Source organism: Apteryx rowi, unplaced genomic scaffold (assembly GCF_003343035.1).
Source record: "Apteryx rowi isolate R43461 unplaced genomic scaffold, aptRow1 scaffold_135, whole genome shotgun sequence".
NCBI classification, from domain to species: Eukaryota; Metazoa; Chordata; class Aves; order Apterygiformes; family Apterygidae; genus Apteryx; species Apteryx rowi.
Window position 1 is genome coordinate 1,434,200 of NW_020447586.1, and position 27,773 is coordinate 1,461,972.

The window sequence follows — 27,773 nt, forward strand, 5'->3', positions numbered from 1 at the left end:
ACAGAGAAATGAATAGATTAGCTAACTGTTTTCTTTTTTTTCCCCAGAAGCCCAGAGGATAAAGATTACTTCCTGAAGAAAATAAGAACTTATGTTTGTCGTGTGAGTGTGTGTGTGTGTGKGGGGGGGGTGGTGTGACTTTTTTTAATTATTATTATTAACCCTCAGACAGAATTTGGGGGAGATTGAGCTTATTGTGGTCACTGAGCATTTTGACTTTCTTGGACCAGGCTTTCGGCCTGTGAGTGTCCCAAAGTGAGGGCCCAAAGACAGATTCATGTGAAGAAATAGAAATAAATGAGTCAGTCTGTGCTTACTTTCAAATTGTCAGAAGCTGCACGTTTCATAAGTCCTCTACATCAACAAAAGAATAAATTGGGATGGTCAGGTGAAGGGCTAGAAAATACAGGTGAGAGCTGAATCTCCTATTCGCAAGTATCAAAGAGACACTGCTAAGGATGAACTTTTCCTGGCCCATACATTTCCTGGCAGAGAAAATACACATTTGGCTTTTGCATAGCAAGGCATTCTTTTAGGGAGGTCAAAATGACCTTCAAACAAGCAAGCCATCAGTATTTCTTCAAACTAGATCCAAGATGGCTTTTCTTGTCAGAATGCGTTACTGAGACCAGCAACAGCGTGCACCTCTATTCAAGCTGATAGCCTGCGGTCTGCCTCATCGCTATGGCTCAAACATTCAGTTTAAAGATATAAACCAAGGGAAATGAATGGTTACGCTTCATCAAGTGTCAAAGAAAGGTCTGAAGGCCCACAAAGCAACCACAATTTGCCACATGACTTTGGCCAGATTTCTTTTAATTAACTAGAGAATGAATTAGGGCAGAAGACTTTACATTAAAAAAGAAAAACAATGAATTCTGAAATTCCTACAATGCTTTCTACTTTCCCAGGACACTCCAGTATGTTTTATGAAGTTATCAAGTCTTTAAGCAGAATACGCACTGGGATGAGAAGTAATTCCACGTTTGTCTTCTCTTGCCACAGATATGAAAGCATTAACAATCTCTCTCACGTCAGAAGTAATCACAGAAACGGGTTATCATCCCATTTAGCGAAGACCAGCCTAGTGTGACACTTTCAGGATAAGTCAATCTCGCAGAGCCCAAACATGGTTGGTATGTCTGTGCTAGTCTGGTTTAACAGAAAGAGAGCAAACTCAGCTCTCCTTCCAGTCTGCAGAAAGTTAATTTCTTTGGGAGCCAGTGGACCCATGAAAGGTTCTGTTACAGTTTAGCACTTTCTATAGAGTGCTAATAGCCTTGGAGAGGGTGGGGGGGGGGGGGCAAGACACTGAAATGAGAAAGGGTTCGTTTTCCCCCTCTCTATACATATATATATAAAAAATATTATACACAATATAGTAGATATTTAAACTATAATTAAATTAAATATTTATTATTTTCTTTTTGTGTTAAATTAATAAAAAGGAAACGACTCTACTTCTGTTGAGGAGAAGTCAGTTTCTGCTCTGTTTTGCCCGAGGTGCTTCACCGAGGGAGTGTTGCTTAGCCAGTTCTCACTTCTTCCACTGATGGACTAGCTTAAGGCAGGCCAGTAGCTACCAGCTACTCCAGTTTATGTCAACGGTGAATAGCTTAAGAGGATTCTTTATCAGAGAAGCATCAGTGAACTGGTCTTTTGGCTATGTTTGTATTAGTAAATAAACAGGACCAAAGAAGAGGCTGGAGCACTGCTCTGCCATGCGTTGAAGCACTAGCATACCTGCAGGCATGGTTTTGGCAACATGCTCTGCCCCACAAAGCCCAGCGCAGCTTGGGACTAGCATGTGTGAGGGCCTGTCTCAAGAAGCGACTGGGATATGACCACTCTGTTTGGGCCTAAGTGCAACCTTGAAATATCATTTTAAGGCTGAGCTTGACAAATGTGTGAACAAGCTCATGCAGTGTGACCACAGCTAGATACAGAGGTTGGACCCAGGGACTTCGATGTCACTAGGTTACGTGTTCCTATGTTGCCACGAAGATATGGCAATCCTCCCTGCACCACATTCCCAGAGGGGGAACCCTGACTAGCTCTCCAAGTGTTTGTCCTTCTACAGCCCCTGCGCTCCTTCCCTCACACCTCCTCCTGCCTCAGAGTTGTGCTACGGTTTTGAGTCTGCAGTCGCAAAGGGCAGTTCTATTACTAAACTTCGGTAGAAATAAGATTAGGTAACAAACTTTTAGTCGTCTTCTCCTAGTCTGTCCCTGAGCTGGTTTCTCCAGCCCAAAGTCACTTAAACCTTTTTCACCCCTCCCCACCCCAGTCTCCTTCACATTTCCTTCTCCCACCATAAACTCTCAGTCAAGTCACCAAGCTCAGTCTGCTTGCCTGCGCTTTAGGATTGCATTTTATCCTCATTTTTATTCTATACCATGTTTTATTTATTCTTTAATATTGCAGTCATCACACTGATGCCAGTCTTTTGGCAGTCCTGTCTGATGGATATGTTTCCCTGAACACTTATTTTAACGATAATTTACCTAGGCCTGGACAATATCTTCCTCTGCTTATTGTACAAGCAACTGACAGATCAAGACAACTCCGTAATGATCACAATTTAGGCTATTTTAGAGAAGTGGCACTGCTGAAAATAAAGAGCTGGATTTGCAGTCCAACAGATGGCTCAAATAGTTCCCCTCCACAATAAAATGAGAAGAACAGGGTTGCCTCCTGCAGTTCATCTCATAAAACCCCACTGGAAACAGGAACTCTTTCTTTACTTGATCCTCAGGCAACAAGGCTTCTTTCCAGTCCACCAGTGAATCTCCACCCACAGTCCAAACCCTGCAGGGATCTATGATCCAAGGGAAATCAGAAATGACCTAAAACTGCCTTTACCTCAGCACAGTCCTTTCCGCTGAGTTTTGCACCAAGGACTGTAAAACCTAAAGACCAAGGTTCACTACTTCTGTCGGAGATGCTGTCTGAGCCGGTCTAGGAAAGCACATAAGCAGTCCCATAGACATGAGCTGGACAACTGTTCTTAAAGCGCACGTACCCCATCTGTGTAAAAAGGGAGGCAAGGGAGGAAAGTAGAAAACTGAGATGCCAGTACAAGAGCGTAGGCTTTGGGGAGCAGATTTTTTCTTTCATTTAGTTGTTCTCTGACTGTCTTGCCAAACAACCAAGAAAAGGGATGAATGGAAAGTGTCTGCCTATTGGGCATCCAGGGGTAAAAAACAGTATTTCAGGTGTGGGTAGGAGGCGCTTGATAGTAGGAGGCAAAAGGGTAAGAGTGAGAAAAGAAACAGCAGGAAACCAGGAGGCATTTGTTTTCAGAAAAAAAAGAGGAGAAATAAGTGACTCTACACAAGAGTACAGATATTTTACCGAGTGTAGTAGAGTTGCAGGAAGTAAACACCTATTAGCTTCTTAGTCACTTCAGAATAAGAACCAGAATATAGGCTGGATGAACATTTGAGTATTAATTCTCAAGAAAATGGAGAAATACTTGATAGCCCCTTTTCTAAGTCAACGCCTAAAGAGTCTTGGAGGATTTTATCAGCAGCTGTCTTGGAGTAAGAGATAAGAACACAACAGCCAGGCTGGGTCAGGGCAAAGAGCCCTCTGGCTAGGCACCCTATTTCTGATGGTGGTCACAAGCAGACTCTCAGGGAAATAACACAGGAACAGGTCAGCATGCAGTGATGCTTCCCTTGCTAAGGCCTCCCATTTTCTAGCAGATGCAATTTAAAGATATGGTTGCATTTGCATCTTTGTGCAGATACACTTCTCTATTTTATACTTCTCTATTTGCCTCTTTTTGAATCCCTTTATACTTTTGGATTTACCGAAATTTAGTCTATGAAAGAATTCTGGTACAGCTGATATGTACTGCAGTGGGGTTGGCTAGCGCTTTTTTTGCAACATGTTAGTGCAACCACCACAAACCCCATGCCACTTCTTTTATTTCAACCCTAAAAACATTTCTAGAACAACAGCTTTCCTTAAACTGGGTACCGTTTTCCACTATGTTCTCTATGATTCAAATATATGTAAGACCTGCCATATTCTGCACTTCTTATCTCAGCTTGAGCACAAAGATTTCTTCCTTAAAGTTAAGGAAGACAACAAAACAAAGTAAACACTAATGAAATGCTTGAGGGAAGTCTCTCTTTCATCAGCTCTTAAAAATTTCCATGCTAAAAAGAGATGACAGCAAAATGCTAAGTTCAGAATAAATATCATGCTATAAAAGGAACACTTTACACTAAGGGGATTTCACATCCAATCTGTCTTTAATCAGCAAGGATACAGAATAAATGTGCTGACTTTCCCTTTTAATCACTTCCTTTGCCTGATTAACTTAAAATCCAATCCAGTGCCCCCATGCAGAGCATAGGTATTTCAGCTAGTTTGAAATGAGGTGACAGAAGGGAGTAAGTCCTACTATCACTAGTATAGAGCTACTTTGTAGTCTCATTACACCTCAATTTCATCAAAGAGCACAAATGTACAACAGATGTTTGTGTGAGATTAAATAGATGCTTTTAGCATGAAGAAAATGCCACAAGACAGCTTAGTTTTAGAGGCACGTATATATCTAAATAGCCCATGCTATCAATCATAGGATCCACGTGGCATGTATCCACCTACTCTGAGTTTTTAATAACTAAAACATATGCTACAATTTTATTTTAAACAAATTCTGCAGTCTCTCTTAGAAAATTCCTTCTGCCAAAAATTGCACACACTTCTGCTTTTGGAAGTTAAGTGATATGCAAGCAGGGGAAAGGGACTGGACTGGCAGTCCTGAAATATGAGCAGCTGCTTGACTCTCAGCTTGGTCAGGGCAGTGTGATGAGATACTCTCTTCACTTGATTAGGCAGGAAACGTGAAAGGTCACCTTTGGGGATGGAGCCAGCTGAAACATTCTTCAAGGGAAGGACGTCTTTACTTCAGAAGATTGGTAAGGTCCCTGTTTTAAAGGGCGAAGATCTGATACAAATAAACCTCTTGTAAAGAACTTTGGTGATGGACCTAAGTTTGCCAAATTGCCCTTTATTCACACATTTTCTTTGTGAGCAGAATGGTAAAATTTTCCACTTTTCAGTTCAAAGCCAGATCACTGACATAACTTATCAAATAAACAGAGGCCAGCAATAGCCCACTAACCTAAAAAAATCTCCTCTCAAAATACAAGAGATATGCTTTTGATGGTGACAGCCATTCTGGGTGTTGGAAATATGTGCTCTGTTCCTCCCAACCAAGTTTTCAATCAGTTACTAATACTGAGGAAAAACAACTGTTTTTCATATGTGAACTGCAGCAGATATGGAGCTTGTCTGCACACAGACTTTTTCCTGATTAACTCCATGTGTGGCATGAAACTCAATGGGAACACGACAGTTTCCTGAAACAGGAACAGGCATGCATAGAATTATTCAGAAATAACTACTGTATTTTCAATTCATATCCTACTCTAATCCACATTAGCATTCAGTTGTAGCCAAGACAATTTCTATGAAACAATGAAGACGACATCTACCAGCTTTCACCGGGAAAAGATATTTCAAAACAGAACCATACTTCAATTAAAGTAGATACATCAGTAATATTATGGCTAGGTTCCTATGCGTTTTCACACTTCCCAGAAGTTAGAGCATACTCTAAGGATATATTCAAAAATCTCTGAACTCATTGTCTCAGAACAAATCCAGAACAAAATCCAACCATGACTGAAATCAATAGGAAGATTCCCAGTGATACCAGAGGAAGAGGGGCCATGGCTCGGCAGCCATGACCTGTTGGCAGGAGAAGAGCATCCATCTCATCCCAGCACTGTTCCCAGTGAGAGACCGTTACCGCTTCTCTTACCCATGTTAAAATTGCAGTATATCAAAGAAGGGAGCAAACTGAAGCTAAATATTGCTGCTGCTGCACAAGTGGAAAGTCCACCTTAGAAAGATTCTTGGCCCACCAAAGCAAGCATCTAAATTAGGAAACAAGAACTTCTCTATAAACTCGAGAGAGTGAATCACTCCCTGGAGAAGCTTAACCTAGATTCTTGCTTCAGATTGTTCTCTGAAGCCCTCCTCTTACCATCAAATATAGCGGGAGCCTGATCTTCCAGCTTTGACAAATAACTGCCTAAAGTTGCATCATGCAAATAAACCCCTCAAACATAGAGCATAAAGCAGTTCTGCTCACCAGACTAGCTGCTTCTCCATTGAACTTCCCACCACCTGCTCCACACGCTCTCCCTGCTTGTTTGCAGTATGAAATGAGAAGAATAAATTTGCTATTTCCATTAAAAAAAAAAGCATATTAAGTGAAACATCAGCTAAACAGGAGATTGCAGCCTATCTGCAGCCTAAAATTCTATTTGCCTCAATCATTTATGCTCTGCACTCATTCTCTTTCTGTACATTTGAGTTGAGGGAGATCCTGTTGAAAAGTATATCTTTACAAATACCAGCAACTGTTAGAGTGCTCTAAAAAACAAACAAACAAAAACAAACAAACAAAAAAAACACACAAACACACACACACACCATCCAGTGCCCTGCCTTTAAGGATTATTTTCCCTTATTCTTGTGAAGTACAGAATCATTTCCTAGATTGAATTTAGAGAGACTTTTTTTTTCTTGCCACTATTTTTGGAGGAGGACTAAACTGTGTTTTTATAAGAAGGATGCCCTGTGCAATAGAACATAGTTCTGCAGGCTGCAAAGCTACGATGTAGCTTGAGACATGTTACTGGTTCAACAACAAAACAAAAAACAAAACATAACTCTTCCTCCTACCTTTACTTTTTAAAAAAAATGTTACAAGAATGATTTAGAAAACAGCAAAATTCAGGTTGTGTGCTTATTTTTATGATAACTAAAATAGATTACAAGAATTTGGCTCAAAAAATGTCTAGGTAAAGACCTATATACATCTGCCCTGGAAATCCTCAGGTTTTATCCTCCAATAGTTCGCTTGACAGGTTTGAGGCCCAGGAACCAACCACCACCAGGAAATGAGTGAACATAATAAAAATGTTCTGAAAATGAGGTTTTAAAATGAAAGGCACTTTCTAGACTAGAGCCTCACACGGTCCCCAGTGAATGCAGTACCATGGTGGTTACTGTGTGCACAACAGCGATCTCCTCTGCAGGCAACCACAACTCTTTAGCTGCAAGTCTGGCTCTTTCGGTCTTCTGCGCAACGATAATTCTTTGCTGTATTTGAAGACCTCTTCAAGAAGATGACAGAAAACATCACACAGAGAAAAAAAACCATCAGGAAGACCTGAAGCTTTAAGTATGTATCTGTGACTGCCAGACCAGCACTCCTCACTGATGTTAAGTGCTGGATGCAAAAGCGGAGGGCAGAAAGGGCAAGCAGCATTGACTGAGCTGTTCCTCCAAGAAGCAGGAGGACAGGGCGACATGTTAGCAAAGGCAGGAGGAATCAGAAAGTTCCTAACAGCATCCAGGGAGAGGATGAAGGGTCTTTGACAACAGTGGGACTTCCCTAAAATGGAAATGAGTCAAGAACACTAAATGAAGAGAATTAAAAGAAGTGGAGGTAAAGTTAGGGAGTGTTAGTGCATCAGAGTAGGTTGAGAAGAAATGAATAAAGAGCAGGACTAGGATGGCTGAAAATACAAATCAGGAGAGGAGAGTTAAAAGCACAGCCAAATCTGTCAGAAGCACAGCAACTATTTTTTTCCTGTGTTCTGCTCCTTGTTAAAGATGTTTGAGGATAAAAACTATTTAAAACGATCTCCAATACAGAGAATAACCATATAAGTACCCTGGTATAAATAAATAAATAAATGAACAAAACAACCCCCCCCAAACTCCAACAACCCACCCCCCACCCCTCAAAAACAGACAACCAACAAAACCAGCAGTGCTTCATTTTGACACAGTGTAACAAGTGTAAGAAAGTTAAGAGTCAAGGAGTAGTACGTTCATATGATGTCCACATATATCGCATGCCTTACTTTGTCTTTATTTTCACATTTTCATCAGCTGGGCTTGCAAAATAAAACCAATACCCATCCACAACTGCCTGCCCTTGGCATCAGCAGGAGCAGAACATAGCAGATGTATGCCAGTGCTCCACCTTGGCAGAGACATGCCAGGTACATGCAGCTGCACTGGCCGCAAGCTCCAATACTCGAGTGCTGGCACCTCCTGTAATCTGCCCTGAGTCCTTGGCATGAGTATCCTTGCAGTGGATAATTACAGAACTGCTTTAACAATAGCTCATCTCCCTTTTACAGGCATATACAGAAGAAAATACAGTGATGGATTACACATCCAAAATTTAAAAGACCAACTGCTTTCAGTCCGTCACCCGGTGCGTGCAACTCAACAAGTGATGAAAAACAGACCTTTGAAGACTAGTCCCTGCTCAGCACACTGCTGTGAGATGCTCTGCCTGTGGTCAGAGGAAAGCCCAGGGAACTAGACTTGCTTTGTTGCATGAAACTGTGTGAACCTCAATGCTCTTATCTGAAAAATTCATATGCAAGTACAGCACTGAGGCTATCACATGGATAGCACTAAGTGCAGCAAAGAAAGAAGGGAGTGGACATAAGCATTCACTCTGTGGGAACTTGCCATCACCCAAACAAGGGTCTAGTCAAACTGGAAGGGATTGCTATTGCATGCACAAGTGATCCAGTTTGCTCAAACAGCCCCACAACCTGTCAGAAGAAACCCTAACTTTTCGATTCCTTTAATCCCAACTTCTCACATATATTATGTATTCACTGTATGAAATAAGAGACAAAGAAAAAAAGCCTTTAATGTGTTAGATCTCACAAGGTTCTCAAACACCATGGGAATGACTATACATAAATACCTGGACATATACAACTTGCCTTTGTCCTGATATTTTTGCAAGTGACTGTCACTTTTATGTAGATATCTTAGTGTGTGCAAAACCATATGGCGTTTAGACTGCTTTTAAGAGACTAAAATTTCCAGAGGACTTATGTTTTCCGTCTGTCTGAGCATTCTCCCTGCAATGCCTACTGCATTGAAGATATGAAGAATATACAATTACATTCTTTACCAACAAATCTTTCCCCTCACTGCACAAAAATAAGTAAACAAAAAGATACACACTGGAATTGTCTTATTGCAACTGTTCCTTTCATACCAACTTACTAACAATTTGCCAGTTTCCACTACAAGTCACAGTTTTCTGACCAGACGCTTTGGACACCTTCAAAAGGCAACAGAAATATGCCTTTATTTTAACAGAAAGTGAATTTAAAGGTAATTAGGCAACTCTACAGTTAGAAGGATGCTATGCTGGCAGAGGCAGGATGTTCTGCTCAACTTCATCCTAAAAACATGTGTTGACAGTGACTGCAGAGATCTGTTCTCACAGAACAATGTTTATTCAGTCCCTCTGTTTAATACCAGATGAATTCAGTGCTAAACCAGAAGGGTGGTTTTGATCACAGCCAATGAGTAGGCAGACTCATTTCACAGGCCATAAAATTCCGGGCAACATATGAAATCTATGACAAGTTTGCAAGCTTAGGTTTCTGTGGGTTTCATTCAACTTTTATATCTCTGGATTCAAACCCAGTATGTTTTGATTTTGCCATAAGTCAAAAGTCAGAACAAACAGAAAAAAAGACATTTTATTCTATGCAATGAGTTACATGGAAGCAATGGTTTGGTTTTATTCAGTTTTGCAGAACTTTAAGCATCTTATGGTCTACTGTTGTTAAAAGCTTCATTATGAAACCAAATCAAAGCCATAAAAATGTGGGCCTACCTCACCAGTCCGTACAAACTGCTACGCTTTCACTTATGTTAATAAAACACTGGTTTACACTAGCAAAAAATCTGGAGTTTGACTAAAAACAGACATGTTTTCACTGAACAAAAAGGGGAGAGGGAAAAGGGCTCATGCATCAAGAAAACAGAGAGCAAGTTCTAGGTAATATAAACATGCTGCAATGAGTGGTAACTAAAATTAGCAAAACAAATTAACTGGATGACTCAGAAGTGTAACAAAAGTCTTTTGTGGGCAAAATGACAAAGTTTTCCCTTTCATACTGACAGAAATATTCCTACTGGAAAAGAAAAGGGATCACTGTTTTCTTTTATCTCTTTTGCCTAGAGCTCCTTGCACTCACACAAGTACTGTACAGGCTTTGCTAGCACTGCTCCAAACGCATCAGATAATAGTTAGTCTTTATTCTGTCTCGTGTGTCAATCCAATATGCAAATATACACCTTTACCATTTCCCATGCAGTATTGGACAGTCTTCCAAAAATACAGAACAAAAGCAAAATCCCTAGTGCAGCATTTTCCAAACTTAGTTTGGATGGTTACAGGGGCAACAGCAGAAATGGTGACAGGTACCACGGTGAAGAAGAGCAGCACTTTGCCCCAGCCCCAGAAAGCATAAAGAAATGAGGAGCTAACTCCCAAGCTAACAGTGACTGTAGGTGGTTCACTTACCACTAGTGATACACAGATTGGTATGAGAACATCCCCTCACAGATACATGGGATTTCTGGCACTTGATTTTTCAGAGTAGAAAAAACCCCCAAAACCTTACCTCCAGTTATGATTTGATTAGATTTATCAATTTAAGACCACATTTTGTACATCTGATATTACTGAGTTGAAGGTGGCTACAACATCCAAAAGAATCAGCTCTGCAGATACAAAGACTTCTGGGTTGCATCTACATGGCAAAGAGTGCCGTACCAATGCTTACAATATAACACTTACAACCTTACCAGCATTAGGATGCCCACTTTTATAAAGACTTTGAGATCTGCAGAGAACTATGTAACAGTGCAATTATTACATTAGCAGTAGCTTGCATTACATTAAAATCAATTATTCTCCTGTCCTTTCCTCTTCAGACACAATTTTTTTTTGTTTTTAATAGGTTTCACTAAAAAACAAATTGTAGTATCTGTCTTGCAGATGCATAACTATATTCATTCATCCCACAGCAACATGCCAAGCACACACAATTATTTGTGGGGTAACTGTGTGCCCGTATGGGGAGACTTTCTAGATCTGTTGCTCTGAGAGATTTCTATTTTCACCTCTTTTTGGATAACACAGCTATCTTGGGAATCCCACTACTGGTCAAAATACAGCTTCTTTAGTGCCTGCCCTGTACTTTCCCAGGAACTCCTGGTGCAGTCACCACTTATTTGCAACAGCTGTTCCTGCAGTTGTAAGAATTCAATCATGAAGATGATCCTGATATACTATAGATTCATGTGTGGTCTATCATAAAAGGATACAGAACAGCTCTCTGTATGATCCTTGAGGAAAAAATAAATTAGCGTTTCTCATTCCAGTTAAATGCCATTCCTTTGCCATTCCAGGCATGGGGACATGCCTGTCCCAGATTGGTAAATACAGCTGATCAGGAGAGTTTAATTAAGCCTGTACCTCCTATCTACTCATTTTCTCACCAGGAGACAAAATTAATCAATTTTTAGCTCACAAGCAGGGCAACTTCTACTCACTCTTGTTACAGAGTTGAAAGGAAAAATTCCCACTAGTTTCCCTTTAGATGAGAAAAGTGTCTTCCTTCATTAGGAAACAGTCCTACAGAACTCAGAGTAGAATTGATTCAGCTGCACAAGATGTAAGGCATGAACTTGGGGATACTCAAAATAAGCTTTTCCAAGAGAAAACTTCAACCTCATAGGACAATTTTTGATAGAATACAAGGGAAGCTTGAGAGAATAGTTTGACTCAGTGGTTCACCGCACTGTTCACAGAGTCAGTGCATTAGCTGATTTTAAAAGTGTGGTCTTTTTCAAACCCATACTGTTTATCTGCAAGAAATAGATTAAAAGCCTGAGAGTCTTGATGCATCATTACTAGCACCAGATTAAAAAAAAAAAAGTATGTTCATTCCTATCATGGAGTATACTTTTCCAGTACTATAGGAAACATGTTTTTGTTATGAAAACCAAAAAAAATCTGGACACAGAATTGTTTTTTTTTTTTTTTTTTTGTACTGAAGACAGCCAACATGACGTTGAGAAGCTAATTGAGCTGATCTGTGAGCTATATGAAATACTTTGCTGTTTCATAGGAAGTCCATGGTTACATTCATTCACACTTGTAAAATGCCAAATAGTTGGAAATCACTTTCTCAACAAAAATATATTTCTACATTTGCCTGTAACCTTTTTCGAGCTATTTACTATGATTCCAGTTTATGAAAAAATCATTACATTAGTTCAGAAGTAGCAGTTGAGTGTTTTTGGATCTGTCATTCCTCTGCAGCACTGTGTATTCACAATTTAATTGCCATGTCATATTCTGGCTGCTTTACAAAGTCAACTAGCTGGAATATCTAAAGCTTTGACAGAATACTGCACAATGAGATGATAAATCAAAACAGTTGGAATTTTTTCCATTTAGGAATTGTAGCTCTATAAACCATTAATTTTATGCAAGTAGTTTTTCCTTAGTTGTAACTACGGATGGGACAGAGCCATGAAGTCAAGGCCAAACAGCTCCAAGATTCAGTATGTCAAAACATGAGTTTTTGATAGATTACAAACAGATTTAGTTGTTGAAGTTAAGATCCACATTGGAAAACTAATTAAGTTTGAAAGTATTTTATACTAATTTTCAACTCTTTTAGCAACTTTTGATGGGATACAGAATGTTCTCATTTTGCTATTCGTTCCAGTATCTGTTAACAGTAAGAAGAGAAGAGCAGCTTTTCAAAAATTTGCTTAGTGAAACATTATCAAAGAGAGTTTTGGCTTTCACAGTGAATGCTGTTTGGAGATAAAATCTGATTTTCCATTTACAAACTCTACATCATACTACTACGAAAAAAGATGCTTACAGTACAACAAACTACTTTTACAAATACCCTGAAGTATTTTTAATAGAATTCCAGATTTCACAGGTTTATACTGGTAGAAGTTCTTCAAAAACCTCCCCCTTGAAAAACACACACTGGAAAACCTAGCCTACGCTGTATGCAAAGGCAAACACCGAGGGCAACTTGGAAACTTCATTAAACGCACATGTTCAATCACAATTATGCTGCCCATCTCTAGTGCAAGACTTGCATGTACATATTGATGCTCTTCCAAAACTAGCCAAAAGCAGAAGACACATAAGTTATTTTTTAGAAGCTTTTGGGAACAACACCATGTTTCTGTGAGCTTTCTCAGCTACCTTCTATTTCCTGCATTCAGTGCATTGAACAGCTCTTTTTAAAAGAGAATTTTGCTGCTGTACCTTTTGTGTCTTAGCTCTCCTCTGCTCCTAGCTGAATGTTCCTACGACTGTTACTTTTCTGATTTCTTTCATTCTTTCATGCTTCATTCCTTTCTTTGCCCTCTTCTGCTGTTGCTCACTATCTCAATCAAGGTGAGCAAGTATCTTAAAAAAAAAGAAAAGAAAAAAAAAGACAACTGGCATTGGAGGTATTTCTAAAAATCTTTTGTTAGAGCAGAGCATTTTGAAGAGTATATTGGCTAGTCAGAAAACTGGGGTTCTCCTCAAGGCTTGAAGGCAATTTGTTTTGGATCTTGGATCAAGATGTTCCACCAAAACAAATTATATTTGCCGTTTTAGCAGGCCCTACATATCTCATCCTCCCTCCACAGACACTTAGGGTAAATCTTTTATGGCAAATCTTAAGAGGGCAGTTGGGTCAAAGTTATCCAGATTAGTTTCAACAAATGGGTGGAGAGTTTTATAACCAAGATTTTTTTTTAACAAAATGGTGTGGTTCTGAATGCTGCTGTGATGAAAACTCTGAGGCCAGGCCAAGAGCAGTAACCTTCCAACTCAGCTTAGCTGCAGCCAAAACAATGGGTGAAATCAGCCCCAGATAACTTCAGCTAATCATGAGCAGCGCACACTTATTACCTGTTCTGCTAGAGACCTCTCAGCAGGGGCAGAAATCTCCACCAATGGGGCTGTAATATCTTTAGCCCTTACGACTGCTTGCAAAGTCACTATCTGACTAAGATCACAGTGTGAAAGCAAGAGCTAGGGTAACTATACAACCTCTAAGCAAAGAGACTACTGACTTTGAAAGTCCAGAAGAGAGCTTTTTTTAAAAAAGCAATGCAGTTTTGGCACACTTAAATTTCTAGCTCTTCTCTACTGATAAAGCCAGTCACACCCTCCCTCAACATCCTCATTTGTGGCACCGTATCTGAAATTCATGTATGTAATCTTACAGAGTGAGGGCACACCAGTATATTTGTTCTAGAAAGTACTTAAACACATTAAGGAGTCGAAAAGAATAAGTAAGTACTATTTGCTCTTACTCACAGCTGCTGTGACTTCAGTGAAATCAATTAAATTGCAACAGGGCTGAATCTGACCCTGGCATGTATTCATAGCATACACCTCATTTCTAATCTTTGTGCAGTCTTCTGAGCCTTGTATATTCCTAGGGCAGGTTCAGATAACAAGATAAAGGTGGAAATGCAGCACAAGTAGCCATACTTGTGCCACCTGTACCTTAGCACAATCAACAAGCATTAAAAGCAGTGCCAAGGGCTTTGTCACAAATTAACAACCAGTCCAGACTTCCCCAGACCCTAATTATGCCCCTGTATTTTTCCTTCTGCTGCCACCTGTACTAACAAAAATAAAGATAGCACATGTAAGCCTATCTCTGATGCAACCCCATGAACATGTTGCTTCACAGATATACTCTTAAGTGGCAGGCATTAGTTCCTCTTCTTGAGTATACTGCTACTGAGATAGGTACCGTCTTTTCCCAAAGCTTTCAGCTCGGACCTCGGTTGGGTATCAATTATGCAGGCTTTGGGTATTCCCAATAATAGAGGGTATTTGTTTCAGCACATAACTTGATACAGAAAATATCTGAGTGACACACAATGTCATTTTAACATGATGCTTGTTTAAAAATCAGTTGTTGGGTATTTTTTTCCTTAAAAATATTAACTAGCCTAAAAAAACTGGAACAGTACCTTTAGCTTCTTTCTGATCCACTAGAATCTCACTTGCAGAAGGAAACCGGAAAACTCTCACTCTTAGAGCTGGCATCACACACACACAAACACACAAAAGAATTTCAAATTCTTCAACACACTTGTCAGAAGGAGCTAGCTCCCATTTCCTTACAGGAATTCATTAAGCCCATAAACTGTATTTTTCAGTCTCAGAAAAAAATATCCAGCATTTTTCATATCCAAAAAATCCTTATGAAAATTTTTTTCAGAACACTGACTCTTCTCTTACTAGCATGTACAATTCAACCCGAATTTAGCACAGCCCTGCTAATTATTATTTTCCATAGCAGCTACTAAAATGCTGCCATTTTACAACACACAAGTGGCCTAAAAGAGACACCACCTTAACCTGTACAAAGCACCTAAATGCTTGGCATGGTAAGAGGAGCTGCACAAAAACAGCACAAAAGCAACAAGTGTTGCTGCTCCATAGGACACCAGGCAGCTCTGAAGTTCACGGGCAATCCCTGGCATTTTTAAGATTTAGCCTCAATTCAAAGGTCTGTACCTGTATTTAAAAGTCTGCTTTGAGTTAACATAAGCTGGAAAGATTTGGATTTATTTATCTAAAACTCTCTTTGGAAGGGTAACGTACTGGACTTGAACGTATTCTAACATGCGTACAGGCATATCAAGGTTTTTAATCAGGGCATCTCAGCCAAGGTCCTGAAATAGCTATTAGGCAGTGCTGAGAGGCACTGGTGCAATCACCTGTTGCATTCCAGCCTCAGGGTCCACAGCATACCACATGCCGTGGCGGTGAACAAAGTCACGGTAGCATGGTAAGGATGTGCAGCAAAAGCAATCAGTGCCCCCAACACTAGAGCAGAGCATGCAGTTAAGACCACACTTTGCCTTACCTGCAGATGCAGACCCATCTTTCACAGCCTGACCTTACGCTCCATGCTGGTTACAGTGCTGTAACTTTGGTCACAATGAGGCAGGAGCTACAATAGAAGCAGGTCATGCCAAATTATGTGCTTTTTACAGTGTTATTTATCAGTGTGCATTTCCCGCTGAGACAACAGTACCATCTTTGAGGCAAGTATCTCCAAAACATCGTAAAAGTATTGTCCCCTGAAAAAAACATGGTCATAAAAAAAAAGTTATCAGCACTGTTTGCTACAAAAGATAAACAACTGGCAACAGCGATTCCAAATCTGGAACTAAAGCACAGCATCTCTGCCACCCTTATGCTGCTGGTCTCCCTTCTTTCTGGAGGTTCCCTCACAATGTTTTCTGCATTCCCCCATATCCCCCCTCTCCAAATGCAGGAGCTTTCCTGGATCTCCTTTCATTTCTCATGACACTTATATTTGAGCAAACTTACCTATTCACAAAGCAGCAGAAATGGCTTCTGCAGCTGTAGCTACAGTGATGATCGGCAGTTTAGAATTATCTTTACATATCCAAATGTCTTCTGACATCTGCTTTTCTAAGTTGATTTCAGCCTAAATTTAGCTTAGTGATGTCAGTGTCCTATCTGTTGAGCTTTCTCTACCATCCTGTTCACAACACTACCCAGCAGATGGTTCAAAAGCTGAATATAACTTTAACTCACTCCATAATTCACTTATGTCAATGTGGCTCAGACTCTGGAAAGGGCTTTCACTCAGATGGGAAGTAATTTAGAATTTAATCAGCTTTACAGGATACTGCAGGCACTTTTGCTTTCCTTGGCCTTTAAGGGAAAAGGCTGAACTCCTGGCTCTCATATTAGAATGTTATTTTATAAATACATGAACAAATAATGCTCAGTAAAGGGAGGGAACACATCAAAAATTATCAAATCAAGGCATTTAATTCTCAGCTGATGACTTGGAAACACAGCAAAGCCCTTCATAGAGCCAGAGATCTTGAATGGACAAAGACCATCTCGCCTGACCACATCATATCCCAGCACCCAACTCCAAGGAGAAAGTACAGAAGAGGGGCAGTCTCCCATTTTGGAATAAATAAAGTAAACTCCTAGAGGAGGAGGAGGAGGAGGAAGAAAGATTAGAGCCCTAAAAATTCTCCAGCAAAGGTGAGGACAGCTATGGAGCTTGTCCCATCAGCAGCCTCACAAGATAGCTGGAAGGCTGGTTCACTGCAGTGATGCTGACTGTTCCAGGTGCTGCAAAAATCAGACAACTTCTTCTGCCTCCAGTTATCACCTGTGAAAAACAATAAAGGCCAAGCCCAGGCAAGGGAAAAGGAAAAAAGAAATTCCACTTCAATTTTAATTTTAATTCATGTGAGCACACATAAACCTACTGACTAGTTCGCTTCCTCTTCCATTATATCATGAAAGATGCTGTAGCAGGGGAAAAAAAAAGTCCAAAAAAAAAAAAAAAAAAAGGCATTTCACATGTTATACACTGCAAACTGAAATTACAGTAAAACAAGCTGAAGAGCAAACACACATTTACTGACAAACAGAAGTCCCTGTACCACCCTTTTAGTTTACGATACAAAGAGCAGAGGTGCTCCCAAAGAGAGACCTCAAGACTAAAAGAATCAGGTTCGGGACTTGTTTTTTTTCCAGACAAGACAGGCAGTTGGAGTATGTGCCAAATAAGTAACTGGACCAGGTAAATGTAATTCTGATAAAAACTGTTTACCAGCTATATTAAAAGATAAGCCTTTAAAATAGATACAATCATCTAGGAAAAACATTTATTCAACTAATTTACAGAGGAAGCCAATTAAGGCAAAATATATTACTTGGAAATAGACAGGCTTTCACTGGGTACAAATACAAGCTGGCTTAACAGTATATTGTATATAAAAGTGTCCTTTGAAAGCATTTAAGAAAGGTAAAGGCAGAACAATATAAGCTGAAAAAAAATTTTTTTAAGGCAAACAAAAATTATTTGTTCTTTGCTTTTAAAAAAGTATTTTTACCAAAATATTTTCTCTCACAATTATTTCTGTATTTCTGAATAAAGATTTAAGATTGTGTGAGCATAGATAAAGCATTCTTAGCTATGAAAAACAGACACCAATGAAGACCTACATGAGAAACAATGTGCCCATGACATCAAGAAAGGCATTTAAGATTTATAAATGTTTTAGAAAATCCAGGATAGCAAAGCAAGTGGTATAAATGTCACCATTTTCCACATTAACTTGCTGATACACACAACTTGATAGAAGAAATTACATAATTCCATATAAAATATAAAGTTTGGAAATACTGGAGTAAATTATGTTGCTGGAACTGCAATACTGAGATAATTTCTTGTGTATGTGGTACCTGATCTAAAACCCACTGAAACAACTTGAAATTTGTCTAGTGTTTCAAAGGGAGATGAATTTCATCTCTGCTACAGAAGAGCTACATATAAAAAGAAAAAAGATGCAGCATGGAAAATAACAATTCAGAATTATTTGCCCAGACTTCAACCAGCTGAGCATGGATTTGTGCTCTTCCTCAGCAGCTCACTGTTAGATGTTTTAAAAATTCCTCAGCATCAGTCCCGAGAACTTATATACAGACACCAAACCTGTCAGGTGTAAAGTACCACCTAAGCACAGACCAAAAGAAAATATCTAACACAGAAGGTAGTCTCTCTGGATTGAGATGCATATATATGTTATGCTTTCAACATGTTTATATTACTAATACAATAGTAATAGCTAAACAATAGACCCCTTCTTTAAATATTTACTCAGTATGTTTTTAATATTTCAGCAAATGCCTATCAAGGTGTCAAACAACAGCACATTCCATTTTACAAACTGTAATGCTATTTGTCCAGTTATAAATATATCTGTTTGTTCTAATTTCTTCTTTTGTGAATGATATTGGAAATCACCTGGTTATTAAAAATTGGAATTGCTCATTTCCACTACTGGAAAGTACCTTCGATTCTTAAAAAGTAAAATACAGTTACAGGTAGATTACAAATCTGTGTTGTATCCGCTGAGAATTAGAATATGTAGCTTTCATTTCAACTCCAGAAACAAAAACAGTGTTCCTTAGTGTCACGGATCAGTCTTCTTTCAAACGGTCCTGGGTGGCAAGCGTTGTTTGTACATTCCTGCCAGAGCCTTGGCTGCACTGTAGATCATCTGTCGACGGGACACACCAGTGAATACCACATGCCAATCAGTCCTGTTGACATTCAGTAAATTCTTCTCAAGCACTTCACCCACCGTCACCAACAGGCCTGACCATCTCAGATTGTAGTCCTGAGGAGTGAGACTCTGAGCCTGGGTAACATTTTGAGAAGATGTTATTAAATGACAAAGAAATGAATAGTTTTGTTTCTGTCTTCATCACTAACAAGTTTCATCAGTAATCATACTCGTATCAGTGGGACTACATGTGAAATAAGAGGGTATCGGAACGCAAATGTTTCTAGCCCCATAACTTGGCTAGCCAATACGGCTTTTTGCGTTTACATGTAACGTGATCCAAGTGACATCTGAACAGTTTAGAACCGAAATACAACACACTTGAAGTAAAGCCATTCTGTCGTTATCAGGAAATAGTCTTCTCTTTTAAAGTAGCCAACATCTGGAATCGATAATGATACATATTTATACAATGACTCTCACCTTCCAAAGGTTTTAAAAACGGTTAAAATGTCCCTATGAAGTAGACAAGTAACCAATGGCAAGAAGAAAGCTGAACTTGGCAGCAGAGGAGACCAAGTTATTTGCCTGAGACCACAGAGGAAGCATGCTGAAGTGGGTAGTAATTCCACAGGGGACTGAAGTTGGTAGCAGAAGGGGAACAGTGGGGGAAGTACCACTGCATTTGTCTGTTCTCATGCTCATCCTAGGCATCCACCTCTGGCCACCATTGTATACAATGAAGGGCTAGATGAGTCTCAGCTTCAGTAACACTGTTCTTAGTATTACTCAGTTCTTCATAGCAATACAGAATGGACCAAATTGTTTGTACAATTTTATTTTGACAAAGATCCTAGTTAGTCTCTCTCTGTTTTGCATATGGCAGACCAAAGTTCAATAGAGTGTTCCAGCCTGGCTAAAGGCTACTGTCTTGCAGCAATAACAGCTTATAGGTTTGTTAGAACATGCATCCTACTCCAATATTGAAATGTTGTTATTAACAAGAGGTACATAAAAGGCAGACTTCCTAAGCAAGAGAGGAAATTCAGCATTTCTCTTCACTACTCAGAATGTACTAGCAGTAAGAAGCAGATGACAGAGTGCATCTAACTGCAAGAGGGAACTGAATATGATCTATAATTCCCCATTATGATCCACAACTGCACCTAACTTCACAGATGAATAATTTAAAAATTTTTTACTGCTAAAAATCAAACAAACTTCAAATATAAAAAACTTTGTAGTAGTTTCTCATCGCAGTTGCAACCTCCAGCTCAGCAAAGACGACACCAGATCTCTGAACAGAAAACAGTTCTCAATATAAGCCCTCAAATACACCTTTGCAAAGCATGCAATATTTACTTAAGAGTTATGAACAGTCACAAGTCCCACATTATGTGCTCAGAAAACTTTATGATATTGGTAAAGACATATCCTTTCCACATTAACAGTGTCTGGTCACTACAGCATTTTTAGGTGACCTTGTTAACAAGTCTTAAAATCAGCACTCAGATTTCATCTGAATACAGCCCAGTTTCACTATGCCTTCTTTGAATATCTGATGTTGAAATAACTGTATTACTCTGGAGCATGTAGCAAAAGGTATTTTGTTGTACTAACCCATTAACAAAAATATTATCTATTCTGTACAGGTGGTTTTGCCATTATTTCCATTATATAAAGCAACAAAACATGCAGCTGGCAAGAATTTCTACAAACATAATTGCTTTTCATTTGCAATATAAAAGACTTAATATAGGCACCATAAAACATTTGTTGTCCAATATAAATTTCTTGTCTGTTCTCAGTCTGAACTATAAAAAAACCTGTTCAATTACTGATTTTTCCTCTGTAATGATCTGGATTTTGATTAAAGATGTTGGACTAGATTTAAAGAAATGCATGTTTCTTGCATGTTCCTAAGAGAAGTCTACTGGGATTCTAGAAGGGACTGAGTGGTACCAAAGATAACTGGTGCAACAACCAAGAGCATGATGATTGCATGATTCACCACCACATTACGCACAGATCAACAGAAACACATAACAGCAAGACTAAGAAAAATTTAACTCTGAAGATAACAAAACAAAGCTAATTTTCACTGTTGAGATATATAAAGAGGCAGTTTTCTTCAGACAGCAGAGTAGAATTTGATCTAATTCAAGTTTAAAGATTGACAGTTCCACTGAATCCATATCATACACCAAGTTATATTTAATAAGTTGCATATAAGTTAAAACAAGAATGCTTTCTGCTATCACAAGGTAAACACCACTTCAAAATTTTGAGTATGTTTATATGTTTGCCTAACAGAGCAATATGATCAAAGTTAACTGTAATCAAGAGTTAACTCTAGCTTTTAAATAACAAAATGGAGTGTATTATGTGAAACCAAGAATTAGAGACAGCTATTATACTCAGAATTAAAATATATATATATAGATTAGTTCACATCAATGCTCCACAGAGATGGTGACAATTATTTAAGTACCAATTCACACTGCTATGCTTATTTTCAGGTGGACTGGCCACGGCTCTCAAAGAAGTTGCATCTGCTTAATTATTTTTTCCCTGTAGCTTCATATCTTTTCTACACTCTTTCTGAGAACATTCTGGAAGACAGAGCAATATTTCTCCTTTTGCCAATCATCAGCTTTTCAAAGTTGTAAGAGCTCTGAAAATTAAAAACTAGAAGCAATCCCTCAAAATGTTCACTCTAGTGGAATTGATATTAAAACAAAAAATTACTATTTGTTTTCTCAAAACAACCCCCTGAGGAACACGTCCTAAACAGTTTTGTTTTGAAATTCTTCACAGAAACACACATTTAAAAAGAGATTTCAGACCGGAGTTAACTAACACACGACTCCTATCTGCTGTCAGGCAACATGCAGTGGCTGGACTTGGGAGCCATTCCCAGTGCATGCCCAAAGAAATCTTAACAACCTCACGAAAAACTTCTACTGGCTATATTTAAGAAGTGCACAGTACTGGGTTATTTTCAATGGGATGAACCATGCTATTTCCAAGATTTAAATCTTTCCATTTCAGAAACTCTAAGTCTTTGTCAGAATAGCACAATCAGAAGAGGAAATCTGCCTTGCTTTTTAGGTAAGAGTCCACATGTTCATGCTGGAATTAAACCCATGTCGATTTGGAGAAAAGGTATCTGCTATTTATTAGGAATGAGTTTTAGGTACACTAACAAATACAGTGTGCTATCAGTTTGCTGGTAAATAACACCACAAACACCTAGGCTTTATAAGCATTATTAAAATCTGAGGGATGAGATCTCAATTTATAAACTTGTGCCTAAATGAAATGTAAGCTACTTCACTGAATGGCTAATATGTACATGTGCACTCACATACACCCTTCACTAGTACATAGCTTTGTTGACCTTAGCTGAAACTCAATACATATGTGAAATAAGTCAAAGAAAGCAAAACACGCCTCCACTTGGATAAGAGTGCTTTCTGCACTTAGTGCACTTGGTTAAGGCATTACTTAAGCTGCAAAGATTTCCTCACCTGAGGAAGAATGAGTATTCGTATTTTATCTGTTTCAATATTTGAGGGCTTATTTTGAACCACTGAAATGGACGGATGGAAATGTTACATTGATTAAAATATTTCCCTTTTGAGGGGTTTTTTTTTGGTTAATAGAGAAGTATAACTACTGCTCCCAAGTGCAGCGATTCGCAGAATGAGAATCTTGAGCAAAAAATCACTTTGCCACGAACGCCTAGAGATTTTTTAATACAAAAACATGGCTTAAAATTCAATACAGAACCTATTAACCATAATCTAACCCAAGCATCTGCATTAGGACACTGAAATGAAGCAGGCTGCCTTTTGAATCAAGGCTTCCCTCCCCCTCCCCTCTATTTACAATCTAACAGCAAGATTAAAGTTGCAGTCTAGAGTGCTAATATATTCTTCTTAATCCATCTAAGTCTGTTGCAACTCAGACTGCCATCCTTCCCAGCAAGGCAAAGAAAATGATGAGAAAATATAATGAATCATCAATAACCTGAAAACTATATTTTAATAAATTATTTCTTTCAAACTTTTTTTTTAAACAGAGAGCAATTGTGTTTCTCATACGCACTCTAGAACATGATAAAAGTTGGCTTTTAGTGATAGTAATTCAAGTTTAAGACCAGCATTTATATCCTTTATGAAATCATATTTTCAAACTACCATGCACCTATATGTTCCCAGGCTATTTTTCATATTTTTAATTTTAAAAGTAAAAAAAATATATATATATATATATATACATACACACACACTGTAGTGATGGTTTTCTTGAGAAAGTGGTTAATAACAGTTAAAAGCAGTTAATAACTACCTTTCATAGTTACAGTCAGGTAGCTTTTATCCTCATTTCATAAATTAAAAAAATTCAGGTGGAGCACCAGCATCACCAACAAGAACTGGCATCATAAATGAAATTAAAACCCAAGTCTTAGGCCTCAACTGGTAATTCTATGTTGGTAAGAAATCAGAAAACTCACCTGCTGAACATACTGTAAAGGCACTGGCGTTGCTTGGGTAAAAACCTCCAGACGAATTCCATGAACTGGATCCTCAATAATCAGACATCCTATGTCAAACCACCTGCAAGGACATGCAAGTTACTTCTGAGCAGTACTGAGTATCACCGAATGAAGGAGAGCACGTTAGCAGTTGAATTCCGACTCGCCCATTCTATAAAACTTCGGTAGGAACTCCACACAAATGTAGATATACGCAATAATGAGTTTCATCAATGTGTTCTGATACTTTTTCAGCTGATATATAAGAACATTGCAATATACATATAATTTAAAATACATGCAGATCACAAGGAAGCAAGGGAAACTGGTGGGGGTATGTACAGATAAATTCTTTCAGGCATTTATTATGCTACAGTCTTCATGCAATCTTTGTAAGAGTAAGTATTTCTTGTTAAAATAACCTCTAACTATCAAAAAACCCTATTTTTCATTAATGTTCTATATTCAGAAGATGTTATTGGTATGTCTAATCTTATTACAATCTCTTCAGAGAAACAGTTCTGCATCTTTCAGAAAAGACAGTCCATGTTCCAGTAAAGGCTACTGAAACAGTATCTGAAATGTTTCCCTGTCTAGCTTGCAGAAACATTAAATCATTTCTCCCTATCAACAAACACCACTGACATGATCCAAACAAAACCAAGGCCAATGCATCATCATTAACTTGTTTTATTCAATTCCCATAACAGAGTTTTACAGCTGAGTCACCACAGGAGAAATATTCTCCAGGGAAGGCACAAGAACAAAAGCAAGGCCAGGAATCATATATAATTTAGAAAGGAAAAATATTATCACAGTTGTTATTTTATACATACTATATATGTGTGCACATATAAATGATATTTTATTCTTTAAAATGTGGGAAGCTGGACGCTGCTATTATGAAAAGAAACAGGAAGACTCCAATTTCAGTAAATGATTGCCTGGGTCACATTAGTTTCACGTTAGAGTAAGTGCTCGGCAGAGTACTTGCATCTTTGTAGGGAACAGAGCACTGGAATGCTCTGTGATAGAGGACTACTCTTGTGTGCAGCTATGAAAGACTGCTGAGAAAGGCTCATGGTTAAGAATAACTTGCTTTGAATTAATAAAGGAATTAGACTCTAAAAGGCAGTATATACATAAAAGACTTTGCAACCTTCTCTGCAAATGGTATTTGGGATATGAAATTGGAAGGGGAAGTAATATCCTTCAGATAGCTGAAGCATAACTCACGAGTTCAGCTGCAAGCAGTGACTGATGTGTTAAGTGTTAGAGGCAAGGGAGCTCTTAAGACTGGTGGGTGGTTACCTGGAAACTCTTCTTTCCATCAAACATGCATAAGTACAACCAAGAATATCAGTAAAACACAGACTGAGTCCCCAACATTAAAACTATAACACCACAATACCCATTTCAGAATCACTATTAATCACTTACTAGCACCATGACCTATCATTTCATTGCAGAAGCAAAGGGTCAAAAATACTTCAACTGTTTTTCATAACACCATGCAAGGAAACTTTCAATATCTCCTGCTGTATGAAAATTAAGGCATGGATTAAGTTATTCTTTGTTTCTATTATAATTAGCATCAAAGTTTAGAACATTCTTGGGGCCTGTATTTTGTGGACAGAGGAGCTAGCATTCCTTCCAATGACACTGAAGTCCTGGGTCTGCTCCTCCATTTTGGATACTTTAGACCACATTTTCAGATTTAGGAACAAGTAAATTCAAAGGAAGGGAAAATTATTTTGAAACACAGATCTTGTTGTCAGTTACTCCTTTGTGGAAATAGGACAAAACATCTAAATCAGACTAGAACATGGAAATAAATACTAAACAGAAAAATTAAAACACTTCCTAATTCCATTTACTTTAGAAAATCCACCATCCATTTTCCACTGAGGATACTAAATGTACCTTTTACCCTACTCTGAGCAAAGTGTAAAAATATATATATTAAAAATATTATTTAAGTTTGTATTTTAAAGAAATAGTATTAAGAAAAACATGACATTGTCCTTAATATTTTGGAAATTGGTTACAAAATTTCAAAAATTGTCTGTCAAAAAACTTGTTAAGAAATCAAGTTGGATCATGATATTTTAAAAAACAATTATGTCTGTGCAGGAAAAATGAAAAAAGTACATACTTGGTGAAAGGAAAATGGATCATATATTATCTGAGAAAACCATATTACTACAAATGCCAGAACATCTCCCAATATACTTTCTGAATTGAATACCATTTGAGAGAGTGAATAAAAGAGTGAGCTACTAGCCAATTTCCAATTTTCACAAGTTCTTACTTTTGTCAGTTCCATATAACCTCACCATGTTTTCATACTGTGGATCTTGATAAATCTGACAGGATTTTGTCTGTTAAACTGTCAAGACTCTCCAGACAAAGAGCTGAACACCACCATCAAAATAAAGTCTGCCAAAGCAATACTGGAAACAGACTGTTTCTCTCCTTTCTTCTGCCCAAAGTGATACTGCTAACAACTCTTTATAGGTCCCCTTGAGCCAATGAAGAAGATTCCTTTTCCTTCCCTCCCAGGAAAATATTCAAGGTTCTCACTTGTCAGGAAGCAATTCCTCAATGAAGTTTTCTACGGATACTGCAGGCTGTTTTTCATGTATTACTCCTGTCCGACGCAAGCTGTCTATCCTTTCCTGGGCTCCCTGAATGATAACATAAGCTGTTAGACAACATTCTCTTTGAAATCCAATGCAGTACAATACTTAAAGAATGAGGAGTAGAACTTTAGAAGAATGTATTTTTCACATTAAGCAGAACATATATATCAGAGATTTGGAAAAATGACTCTTATTTTGAAGTAAAACAAAAAAGTATGAAAATCTAGCTCGTTTTGGAATTACACACACACACACACACACACACACAAAACAAAACAAATTAAGTATTTCTAGCTTGTTATTTTTTCCATGACAGAGACTTAGATTAGTATGCAAAGAATTCCAAATCTGTAACTGTACCAAATTTCACTATCGGTTAAAGTGTCAGGATATATTTCTGTTACTTACACAGACATTCTTACAGTTTAAGACTTGGCAGTTTTCGATCCTTTACAATGCAACAGCTTTGGATCAACTTTGTAACACCAGAGAAGAGAATCTTTGTGCAGTTGTGCAGCAAGTTCCTACTTTCTCCGTGCCAGTTCATATGCTGATATTACAAACTGGCCATACCTTCATTAAATTGCAGGGTCACTTTACAAACTGGTAATACAGATCCGTTTGAAAATACCCTTGTGACAAGTGTTGTCCAAACTATGTTAGGTCTACAGAATTTGCGGGGAGACAGTCTGAACCTCAGGGTCTCCTCAAGTTTCTAATATTCCCAACATGCTGTGCTGGCAATAGATTGACAACAGAAGTCTAATATACTTTGAAACTACAGTATTATGACAAAGTATGCTAAATGGAGTGGCAATCAATCACAGTATAAAAAAACTGACATATTTCTACTCTTCATCTGCTGTGAATGAGTTTGCAGCAAGAAATAAACCATTCCAAAAAGCAGCTTCAAAGAGATCCAATGATCCAGCTGGCACAAAAAGGAAAGATTTACTATTCTTCTAAACTGATTTTCCTCTTATGGAAAATATGATTTCTCTGGGTGAACTTTTCCACACTCTTTGCATTGGACGTAATCTCTTTTCAATGCCTTTAGTGCTGCTATATATCTACTTACTTTTAATCCAGCAGCATAGCCCACAGGCTGTGGTGCAATGTTAGACTGCGCAGCCTCTCCAGTAACAACAGCCATTCCAAAGACTTCTTGAAAGGCATCTCTAATTGCCGCGACTTTTACTTCTTTATTAGAAGTAACCACGATGTCTAGTTCTCCCCCAGTTCCTGTAAAAAAGGGATAAACAAGTATATTTTATATATATAAAAAAACTGGAATGAGGGGAAATATATATTATCATCTGAATATTACATTATACAAACACACACACACACACACCCTCCTTCCAGTTATAAAGCTAGTTCAAATACATTCTACATCTTAAAGTATGCTGCAGTTGGTCTCCTTCTCAGGTACTATACAAAACTTATTTCATGAAGCAGAAGTAACTAAAGTTAAGCAAAAGCGAGGAGACTAGCTAAGTGATTTATACATTGAAAGAAAGACAAGAAACTGATGGTTGTTC

General features: G+C 38.3%; 1 protein-coding gene across 2 annotated transcripts in view; it reads right to left on the reverse strand.

The window, feature by feature from the left end:
• Nucleotides 1-17,377: 17,377 nt before the first annotated feature.
• PRRC1 (proline rich coiled-coil 1) overlaps nucleotides 17,378-27,773 on the reverse strand; it is a 31,005-nt gene continuing 20,609 nt past the window's right edge. For both annotated transcript variants that reach the window (XM_026056964.1, XM_026056965.1), the window contains exons 6-9: nucleotides 27,311-27,474; nucleotides 26,174-26,277; nucleotides 23,570-23,672; nucleotides 17,378-19,185 (exon numbers count right to left, since the gene is read on the reverse strand). In XM_026056964.1, coding sequence (XP_025912749.1) covers nucleotides 18,976-19,185; nucleotides 23,570-23,672; nucleotides 26,174-26,277; nucleotides 27,311-27,474 — 581 coding nt within the window. In that variant the 3' untranslated portion in view covers nucleotides 17,378-18,975. The remainder of the gene's footprint in view (nucleotides 19,186-23,569; nucleotides 23,673-26,173; nucleotides 26,278-27,310; nucleotides 27,475-27,773) is intronic.